This window comes from Hordeum vulgare, chromosome 1H (genome assembly GCF_904849725.1).
Source record: "Hordeum vulgare subsp. vulgare chromosome 1H, MorexV3_pseudomolecules_assembly, whole genome shotgun sequence".
NCBI classification, from domain to species: domain Eukaryota; kingdom Viridiplantae; phylum Streptophyta; class Magnoliopsida; order Poales; family Poaceae; genus Hordeum; species Hordeum vulgare.
The window spans coordinates 495,479,979-495,491,789 of NC_058518.1; the positions used below are offsets into that span (position 1 = coordinate 495,479,979).

General features: G+C 44.6%; 1 protein-coding gene across 1 annotated transcript; it reads left to right on the forward strand.

Annotated features, from left to right (window-relative positions):
* The first annotated feature begins 10,229 nt into the window (after positions 1 to 10,229).
* On the forward strand, positions 10,230 to 11,095 carry LOC123418709. The gene has a single exon (XM_045107048.1). It carries the CDS (start codon positions 10,319 to 10,321, stop codon positions 10,820 to 10,822), a length of 504 nt encoding a protein of 167 aa, XP_044962983.1. The 5' UTR covers positions 10,230 to 10,318; the 3' UTR covers positions 10,823 to 11,095.
* Positions 11,096 to 11,811: the final 716 nt, after the last annotated feature.

Consider the following 11,811-nt stretch of genomic DNA (forward strand, 5'->3'; position numbering starts at 1 on the left):
CAAGCCCAAACGCTTTGTGCACCTCATCAAAGCGAATGTTCCAACTCTAAGATGCTTGCACCAGCCCATAGATGGAGCGCTCGAGCTTGCATACCTTGTCAACATTTTTAGGATCGACAAAACCTTCCGGCTATATCATATACAATTCTTCCTTAAGAAAGCCGTTAAGGAATGCCGTTTTGACGTCCATTTGACAGATCTCATAATCATAAAATGCGACAACTGCTAACATGATTCGGACGGACTTCAGCATCGCTATGGGTGAGAAAGTCTCATCGTAGTCAACACCTTGAACTTGTCGATAACCCTTATCGACAAGCCGAGCCTTATAGGTGGTCACATTACCATCCGCGTTAGTCTTCTTCTTAAAGATCCATTTATTTTCTATGGCTCGCCGATCATCGGGCATGTACACCAAAGTCCATACTTTGTTCTCATACATGGATCCTATCTCGGATTTCATGGCTTCAAGCCATTTGTTGGAATCTAGGCCCGCCATCGCTTCTTCATAGTTCGAAGGTTCACTGTTGTCTAACAACATGATTTCCATGACAGGGTTTTCGTACCATTTTGGTGCGGAACGTATCCTCGTGGACCTACGAATTTCAGTAGTAACTTGATCCGAAGTTTCATGATTATCATCATTAACTTCCTCTCTGGACGGTGCAGGCACTCCAGAAACATTTTCTTGTGCTGCGCTACTCTCCAGTTTGAGAGCGGGTACAACTACCTCATTAAGTTCTACTTTTCTCCCACTCATTTCTTTCGAGAGAAACTCTTTCTCTAGAAAGGATCCATTCTTGGCAACAAAGATTTTGTCTTCGGATCTGAGATAGAAGGTATACCCAATAGTTTCCTTAGGGTATCATATGAAGACGCACTTTTCCAATTTGGGTTCGAGCTTTTCAGGTTGAAGTTTCTTAACATAAGCATCGCATCCCCAAACTTTCAGAAACAAGAGCTTAGGTTTCTTGCCAAACCATAATTCATACGGTGTCGTCTCAATGGATTTAGACGGTGCCCTATTTAAAGTGAATGCGGCAGTCTCCAATGCATATCCCCAAAATGATAGCGGTAGATCAGTAAGAGACATCATAGATCGCACCATATCCAAAAAAGTGCGATTATGACGTTCATACGCACTGTTACGCTGAGGAGTGCGAGGGGGCGTGAGTTGTGAAAGAATACCACATTTCCTTAAGTGCATGCCAAATTTGTGACTCAAATATTCCGCTCCAGATCAGATCGTAAGAATTTATTTTTCTTGTCACGTTGATTCTCTACCTCACTCTGGAATTCCTTGAACCTTTCAAAGGTTTCACACTTGTGTTTCATTAAGTAGACATACCCATATATGTTTAAGTCATCACTGAAGGTGAGAACATAATGATAGCCACCGCGAGCCTCAACGCTCATTAGACCGCATACATAGGTATGTATTATTTCCAACAAGTTGGTTGCTCGCTCCATTGTTCCGAAGAACGGAGTCTTAGTCATCTTGCCCATGAGGCACAGTTCACACGTGTCAAATGATTCAAAATCAAGAGACTCCAAAAGTCCATATATATGGAGTTTCTTCATGCGTTTGACACCGATATGACCAAGGCGGAAGTGCCACAAGTATGTGGGACTATCATTGTCAACCTTACATCTTTTGGTACTCACACTATAAATATGTGTAACATCACGTTCAAGATTCACTAAGAATAAACCATTGACCAGTGGGGCATGACCATAAAACATATCTCTCATATAAATAGAACAACCATTATTCTCACATTTAAATGAGTAGCCACCTCGCATCAAATGAGATCCTGATACAATGTTCATGCTCAAAGCTGGTACTAAATAACAATTATTAAGGCTTAAAACTAATCCGGAAGGTAGATGTAGAGGTAGCGTGCCGACGGCGATCACATCGACCTTGGAACCATTTCCGACGCGCATCGCCACCTCGTCCTTCGCCGGCCTCCGCTTATTCCGCAACACCTGTTTTGAGTTACAAATGTGAGAAACTGCGCCGGTATCAAATACCTAGGAGCTACTACGAGCACTGGTAAGGTACACATCAATAACATGTATATCATATATACCTTTGACGTTGTCGGCCTTCTGATCTGCTAAGTACTTGGGGCAGTTCCGCTTCCAGTGATCGTTTCCCTTGCAATAATAGCACTCAGTCTCAGGCTTGGGCCCATTCTTGGACTCCTTCCCGGCAACTGGTTTACCGGGTGCGACAACTGCTTTGTCGTCCTTCTTGAAGTTCTTGTTACCCTTGCCTTTCTTGAAACTAGTGGTCTTATTCACCATCAACACTTGATGTTCCTTTTTGATTTCCACCTCCGCTGATTTCAGCATTGAATGCAACTTGGGAGTCTTCTCCATCCCTTGCATGTTGTAGTTCATCACAAAGCTCTTATAGCTAGGTGGAAGCAAATGGAGGATTCTGTCAATAACCGAGTCATCCGGAAGGTTAACTCCCAGTTGAGACAAGCGGTTGTGCAACCCAAACATTCTGAGTATGTCCTCGCTGACAGACCCATTTTCCTCCATCTTACTACCGAAGAACTTGTCGGAGACTTCATATCTCTCAACCCGGGCATGAGTTTGGAAAACTAGTTTCAGCTCTTGGAACATCTCATATGCTCCATGTTGCTCAAAATGCTTTTGGAGCCCCGGTTCTAAACTGTAAAGCATGCCACACTGAACCAGGGAGTAATCATCACTACGCGACTGCCAGACGTTCATAACGTCTTGAGCCGCTGGGAAAATGGGTGCATCTCCTAGCGGTGCATCAAGGACATATATTTTCTTGGAAGCTATGAGGATGAGCCTTAAGTTATGGACCCAGTCCGTATAGTTGCTTCCATCGTCTTTCAGCTTGGTTTTCTCTAGGAACGCATTGAAGTTAAGTGGGACATTTGTGTGGGCCATTGGATCTACAACATAGATTGTAAAGACAATTTTAGACTAAGTTCATGATAATTAAGTTCATCTAATCAAAATTATTCAATGAACTCCCACTCAGATAGACATCCCTCTAGTCATCTAAGTGATACATGATCCATATCGACTAGGCCGTGTCCGATCATCACGTGAGACAGACTAGTCATCAATGGTGAACATATCCATGTTGATCGTATCCACCATACGACTCATGTTCGACCTTTCGGTCTCTCGTGTTCCGAGGCGATGTGTGTACATGCTAGGCTTGTCAATTCAACCTAAGTGTTTTGCGTGTCTAAATCTGGCTTACACCCATTATATGCGAATGTTTGAATCTATCACACCGGATCATCACGTGGTGCTTCGAAACAACGATCCTTCACAATGGTGCACACTTAGGGGGAACACTTTTCTTGAAATTTTAGTGAGGGATCATCTTATTTACTACCGTCGTTCTAAGAAAATAAGATGTAGAAACATGATAAACATCACATGCAAATCATAAAAGTGACATGATATGGCCAATATCATCTTGCGCCTTTGATCTCCATCTTCAGGGCGCGACATGATCACCATTGTCACCGGCATGACACCATGATCTCCATTATTGTGTCTTCATGAAGTCGTCTCGCCAACTACTACGTCTACTACTATGGCTAACGGTTAGCAATAAAGTAAAGTAATCACATGGCGTCCTACAATAAATTAAGACAATTCCTATGGCTCCTGCCAGTTGTCATACTCATCAACATGCATGTCGTGAATCCTATTACAAGAACATGATCAATCTGATACATCACATATATTTCATCACATCCTTTTAGCCATATCACATCACATAGCATACCCTGCAAAAATAAGTTAGACGTCCTCTAATTGTTGTTGCAAGTTTTACGTGGCTGCTATGGGTTTCTAGAAAGAACATTTCTCACCTACGTTACATCCACAATGGTGATATGCCAATTGCTATTTACCCTTCATAAGGACTGTCTTCATCGAATCTGATCTGACTAAAGTAGGAGATACAGACACCCGCTAGCCATCTTATGCAACAAGTGCATATCAGGCGGTGGAACCAGTCTCACGTAAGAGTACGTGTAAAGTCGGTCCGGGCCGCTTCATCCCACAATGCCGCCGAATCAAGATAAGACTAGTAACGGTAAGCAAATTTACCAAATCATCGCCCAACTACTTGTGTTCTACTCGTCCATAGAATCTACGCATAGACCTAGCTCTGATACCACTGTTAGGGAACGTAGTAATAATTCAAAACAAATTCCTATGTGTCACCAAGATCAATCTAGGAGATGCTAGCAACGAGAGAGGAAGAGCATCTTCATACCATCAAAGATAACAAAGCGGAATTGTTACTATGAACGCGGTCGATGGAGTCGTACTCGCGGCGATCCGATCCAAACACCGAACGAACGGTGCCTCCACGTTCAACACACCTACAGCTCGACGACGTCTCCTCCTTCTTGATCCAGCAAGGGTGAAGAAGAAGTTGAGGGAGAGCTCCGACAGAACGATGGCATGGTGGCGGTGGAGCTTGTGGTTCTCCAGCAGGGCTTCGCCGAGCACCATGGAGGAGGAGAGGTGGAGAGGTAGGGTTGCGCCAAGGGGAGAGGTTCAGGGGCGTGCGCAGCCCTCCCAAATCCCCACTATTTATAGGAGGGAGGGGAGAGGGGCCGCCACGCCAGGAAACCCTAGGACGGGCGGCGGCAGCCCTAGGAGGAGGGGGCGGAGGCGGCCCTAGGGGTGGCTTGCCTCCCAAGTCAGAGGGAGACAACCCCACGCCCTAGGGTTTTGCCCTAGGCGCCTTGGGCCTCTTATGACGGCTCGCACCAGCCCACCAGGGGCTGGTTCCCTCCCACTTTCGGCCCATGTGGCCCTCCGGGACAGGTGGACCCTCCCGGTGGACCCCCGGTACCCTTTCGGTGGTCCCGGTATAATACCGATAAACCCTGAAACCTTTCCGATGACCGAAACTGGACTTTCCATATATAAATCTTCACCTCCGGACTATTCCGGAACTCCTCGTGACATCCGGGATCTCATCCAGTACTCCGAAAAACTTTCGGAAACCACATATACAATTCCCATTACAACTCTAGCGTCACCGAACCTTAAGTGTGTAGACCATACGGGTAGGGGAACCATGCACACATGACCGAGACACCTCTCCGGCCAATAACCAACAGCGGGATCTGGATACCCATGTTGGTTCCCACATGTTCCACGACGATCTCATCGGATGAACCACAATGTGAAGGATTGACTCAATCCCGTATACAATTCCCTTTGTCTACCGATACGATACTTGCGCGAGATTCGATCGTCCGTATCCCTATACCTTATTCAATCTCGTTACCGGCAAGTCTATTTACTCGTTCCGTAACACATGATCCCGTGGCTAACTCCTTAGTCACATTGACTTATTATGATGATGTATTACCGAGTGGTCCCAAAGATCCTCTCCGTCACACGGAGTGACAAATCCCACTCTTGATTCGTACCAACCCAACAGACACTTTCGGAGATACCTGTAGTACACCTTTATAATCGCCCAGTTACGTTGTGACATTTGATAATCCCAAAGCATTCCTACGGTATCCGAGAGTTGCACAATCTCATGGTATAAGGAAATGATACTTGACATTATAAAAGCTCTAGCAGACTAACTACACGATCTTGTGCTATGCTTAGGATTGGGTCTTGTCCATCACATCATTCTCCTAATGTTGTGATCCCGTTATCAATGACATCCAATGTCCATGGTTAGGAAACCATCACCATCTAGTGATCAACGAGCTAGTCAACTAGAGGCTCACTAGGGACATGTTGTGGTCTATGTATTCACACATGTATTACGGTTTTCGGTTAATACAATTATAGCATGAACAATAGACAATTACCATGAACAAAGAAATATATAACCATTTTATTATTGCCTCTAGGGCATATTTCCAACACAACTAAGCACTTCTTAGGCTAAAATTTGAATTTACAACAGAAAGTAATAAAATATCACAACTGTAAAGAGAAGCTATGTTGGGTAAACAACCAGCCACTAGGGGAAACGCACTTGGATCATAGTGCATAGCAGTGTGACAAAACCATTTGTCCCTCCTGTATTTTTGCTTGAAATAGAGTTAGTCATGTTCCTGATCATAATGTATCCTTGTAGTTCCCTCTTATTACTGAGAGTGTATCTACCTTTAGGCTTTCGACTCTGAATCATTTCAGCGGCATTACATAGAGCATGACCCAGGGAACAAGCCAGTATCAGTTTTCATTGTGCATGCCTACATTCAATAGTAGCCACTAGGCCATGATGGAAACTGAACTCATGATGGAAGCTAAAATGTACATGGAAGATGGAGTGCAGCCATCTAACTATTGTTGTTAGAGGAGGTCTCCCGCTGCTACAACTATAGCCTCAGGTTTAGTCTGACCTTAATCCCATCAGTCTCTGTTTCTATCATATCTCTTAAGGTGTCAGGATGTTTGTTGTCAACTGGTAACCTAGAGCACTAGAGAGAAACACTTGTTGTTTTCCGTAACGAAAAGAGAGATCTCCTCTGTCTGCTTGGAAAAAAGGAAATAGAAAAGATAAATTGTGACTACAGTTCAATAGATAAGGGCACACAATCTATGGTAAAAGAGGACACCTAACCCGAAGGATTATGTTTGGTGGCTTTCTCTTACTATAATGACCTTTGTTTCTTTGAATAGCATTGCACTCTATATTGTTAGGTTACACCCAAATTTTTCTACTGTTTTATCTAGGTTTTCACCCAAGGTTTTTTTGCTTTTATTCTATCAACATTTTTAATGTATTGTATTGTATATTGAACTCTCTATACTTCTTAGTATTGATTTTTGTCTTCTCTTATGATGAAGAAGTTCCTTGCTTCCCCAGTAACTATTAATATAAGCGCATGTGAAATATAAGGAATTATTTTTTGACATACGTACCAGAATATACTATTTCCATGTTTTTAGGTTATGCCTTTCTTCCAATGATTGCATCTATGGAATTAGTGCTTAATTACTTGCTATATTTAGAAGGGGAAATTTTTCTAAGTGGGTGGGAATAACAAAATCTTCATTGTCTTGTTTACTTCAGGCTGGTGATGGGACAATTATTGTGGTTCTAATGGATGTTGAACTCATGATGGAAGCTAAACTGTACATGGAAGATGGAGTGGAGCCATATAATTGTTGTTGTTAGAGGAGGTCTCCAGCTGCTACAACTATAGCCTCGGGTTTAGTCTGACCTTAATCCCATCAGTTTCTGTTTTGGGCCATTCCATTGGTGATGATGACGGATCCCATCATCCCACATTATCTGGATAGAGGAGTTTCTATTATGGGATTTTTCACATGCTCCCCATATGGCTTGCCTCATGTGTCCGAATCGAACAGAGTGGCGTCCGACGGGGGCGAGGCCCGAGATCGTAGACAGGGCGATGACCGACTTGGTGGTGCGGTTGCGGATGGTGGAGTGCCGAGATCGGCGGGCTGTGACTTGAGAGTAAAGCCACGGACGCATGAAGGTAATTGTAATTTACTCGATTTATATCGCCTTCCTATTCCTCTCTGGGTTTTGTTCTTCCTGTCCTTTTCTGATTCTAACTGTTGTTGTTGCGCAGGGAAGACTACCGTTGGTGCGAGCTGGGCACTGAGGACACGTCCGTGGGTAGCCTGAGGTCGTGGGCGGTGGTGCATCTCACGTGACTCTGCCCTTAAGCCCTTCTATCCCCTCGTGTGGTGCATCTTCTGCCGAATGCTTACGGTCACTCTGCTCTCCTTACTCTTCTCATTTTCTCTGTACGCATTGAAGGAGCTACACCCATTTACCTGCTCCTTATCTTTGACCGCGGTTCTCAGGGCAGTATTCTGTTCGTCGCTTCTTGCCCATAGCCCGCTGCTCCAGTGGACAAGGTTTCTGGTGAGGTCGAAGTTGCAAGTAAGGTACATATAATTTATTAGTAGTGCATGTTCAGAGAAATGCAAGTTTACAGATTCAGAGAACGTGCAAACTTATAGATGAATCGGAAACATGTGTAATGATGACGACTGAATGCATCGGTACTAATTGCATATATTCTGGACATTACTTATGTGCAGAAGCCAGGAAGTTGATCCCTGTGTAACCTCATAGATGAACCGGAAACCTGTGTAATAATGATGACTTCGGAGGTTGACCCGTGCGAGGAAGCTGACAGGAGCTCGCGTCCATTCAGGAGCCAGGAAGTTACTTATGTGCAGGTTTCAGATAAAGATGGTGCTGAAATAAGCCGTTGTGAGCAACATCTCACCTTAGGCACATCCCCTGTGAGCAACATATTACATAGCTCTACTCCATTGCAGGTAACATCATAAAATCATAATGATGCTCTACTCAACATAAAAGTGAAAATATAATTTGTTACACGTCGATTTTTTTAAATGCATCAGTAATTATTGTTTTCCCGTGGCAACGCACGGGCAACGAACTAGTACGAGGTAAAACGAGGAGAGGCATGAGGCTAGTCATCAATGATGAACTGAATTGCACTCCCTCCATTCTTAAATATAAGTCTTTCTATAGATTTCACTAGAAAACTACGTACGAATGTATATAGACATATTTTAAAGTATAGATTTACTTATTTTGCTCCGTATGTGGTGTTATATTTACGAACGGAGGCAGTAGCATGCATGATTTTTATTGACAACTTGTAGTTACTTTCCCCTCCTCCACTACTCTTGCCCTTGATTTCTCTTCTGATTTGTACCCGCCTTTAATGAAATTTTGACCCAAATCCTCTATGCGTGACCAGTGGCGATTTCATTAGGAAGGCTTCAATAGGCTGAAGCCTATCTGCTAGAATTTTTATTTCAACTAAATATACTACTTAACAATTAAACCAAGGTGTTTAACATGTTAATTGCGATGCATTTGCTAATTAAACTTAAAACTTGATGTTTTAAACCCATCCTTCAGTCCCGCGCTAGATTTGCCACTGCGCGTGATGTTAACAGCAAAAACGGTAACGGGCAGGAAGAGAACCGAGGATGATTACACCACACCGCATACTCATAAAATCCTCGAATAGATTTAAAAATAGAGACATCTTCATGGAAAAAGGGGATCTTGGATAAATATATGCGTATATGCAATCACTTCTTTCTGTAAATTGACGCCGACAGGCAGTGAGAACAAGAATAAAAATTGAGCACATACAGTCGTCCGAATGGACCATTCAACAATCCTCCGCCTTATGTTTCTGTATGAGCTTGTTTTACCGCTGTATCTACATATATTTACATCAGATGCTTCCCGCTTGCGATACCAGCTATCTTCTTGTGACCCTTGCAGGCAGAGTAAGAGTAGCAACATCTCATCAGAAAAGAAGACATATACCATGGATAACTTGAGTCACACACATTACAATTTCCAACGGTAAAAACTCAAAAGGAGACGTGCATGCATGTATACATGGCAAACTCTACATCATCTTTGGGTTACCATCATGGCTGCCAGCGCCCAAACATGTCTAGTGCTGGCCAATGGGCGCAATGCTTGAGGCTGCAGACATGCATGCACTGCGTTGACGGAAGTCGGATAATATTCGGCCGGGCTTTGAATGCAGCATTGTGTGTGTGACATGATTGATGGGACGTAAGAGTTATGACACTGACGTGATGATCAAACCGAGCCAGTCGGTAACATTTCATTGGCTCAAAAGAAAACGAAAATCGAAGAGAAAAGGGATGCAGTCAAACTCGGGAAATAGAGAGGGCAAATGCCGCGTACGCTTTCGGAGCATCGGTCGCGTACAGCCGCTGTCTTTTTGCCTCCTTGGTTACGTAGGCTTGCAGCTACTACGTGCCTAGCATCTTAGCTATGCCATGAAGCAGTCAGAAGCGAGGCAGACAGTACTAGCTACTACAGTGACACGATGGAAATATATGCCGATATATGTAGTTTGGGCCTGTTTGGGTGCACATGATGTCGTGTCCAGAGGGGAAGTAGGCTCAGCACATTGCCAACACATGTCACATAGTCTTCCCTGAAACGGAGAGCATTGTTCTGAGGGCATCTCGGCTGCAACATCACCCACTATCCACTATCGATCCATCCTCGCTCTACACCTTTGACTCCGCGTGCACTTGGTCACTTCCGTCTGTCCATCCATCCATCCATCCTCCACACCCTCACTCATATCATTCATTCAAACATGTGAGTGACTGTGTACATGTGTTGAAGACCATATATACCAGCCAGTAGCCATCCTACAATGCACACGAGTTACACACACACACACACACACACACACACCCCGCAAGAAACGCGAGAGGAGCCAGTACCTAGCTAGCTTTGATGGAGAGCAGGAGCGGCGCGACGGGAGGAGACCGCGGCCACCTCGACAACCACCGCCGGCAGGTGCTGCTGCTGAGGCCGGCTGCGGCATGGAGCTACGCCTCCGCCAGCGGCGGCGTGTCGTGGCCGACGCAGAGGTCGCCGTCGTCTTCGTACACGTGCGGGTACTGCAAGAGGGAGTTCCGGTCGGCGCAGGCGCTGGGGGGCCACATGAACGTGCACCGCCGGGAGAGGGCCATGATCCGCCACTACTACTCCTCCTCCTTCCCCGTAGCTCCGGCTCCAGCTCCGGCTGCTGTCCACAGGGACTGGGTGCCCAACCTCAACTTCTCGCCGCCGCATTGCGCCGGTGGCGACTATGGCGGCACATCCACGCCGGCCCCGGCCGTCTACAGCTTCTTCTCCCCCGCGGCGGCCGCGGAGGGGGCGAAGGCTGCCTTGGCGGTGGACCTGGAGCTGGGGGCCGGAGGTTTGGATCTTGAGCTTAGGCTTGGCTGCTCTTGAGCCTTACTCGATCTTCTTGCCTTGACATCCATCGATCTTTCTATGTAGTATGTCTGACATGTGTGCATCCGCGACTACGTAGGTATGCATGCATGCATGCATTCTAATGTTGGCTGGCTAGAAGACGAGTAAACGCAGTGATGTTCTAACTATGTAGTATGTCGATTTGGAGGAGTGTATTTGTTCAAGCACGTGAACAACTTATTGTAACTTGTAGCCTGATTGGTTGGTTTGCAGTGAAAACCTAGATCCTTTGGAACTTGTTCAGTTCAACTATGCATGTGTCTGATTTTATCTCTATATTATTTTTGTGAAACGCGGGCAAATGCCTTGTATGTCATTAATCACTAGTAAATATGTATGTAGGTACGTTGCAATTGAGAAAAAAAATTCCGACACGACGACACCCTTCTACTAGAAGAACACATTGTGCAAGACTCGAGAATTGGTCTATAGAAATATGGTAGTCATTAAGTACAATTTTAAACATATGCAAGAATGAGATAATGGCCTTTTTTTAAAGTCATTTAGAAAACAATAAATCTGATGGTGTAATTCACTCAGAGCATTCACGTTGTAGTCATTTTCAGTTTAAAGTTGCTACTAAGTTACCTGATCTAACTCCTAAATATAAGGTTAACAAAGTGGCATAAAAGAATCAGGTTGGAACGACATTTTGAAGACCGCGACAAGGTGATGCAGAAATTGACAACATCCGGTTCATATCCGCGGATGGCACTGATCATGGTGACACAACCAACAACAACCATTGAAAACGGATGATGTCTAGGGGCGACATCTGAATGAATATATTGGTTCACGTAATTGTAAAAAGCATCACCGAGTGTGAAGTAGGATTGCAGCAGTCGATGTAGATTAAATTATGAAATTTGCCCTCCAAGCTGCATTGTTCGAGATTTTCTTTATCGGAATGAATTTTCCTTCCGATGCAATCCATGTGGCGTGAGGATTCGGCCAAGGAAGCTCAA

Bases quoted from the DNA above. Each gene is read 5' to 3' on its own strand.
- LOC123418709 (XM_045107048.1), top strand. From the start codon at position 10,319: ATGGAGAGCAGGAGCGGCGCGACGGGAGGAGACCGCGGCCACCTCGAC.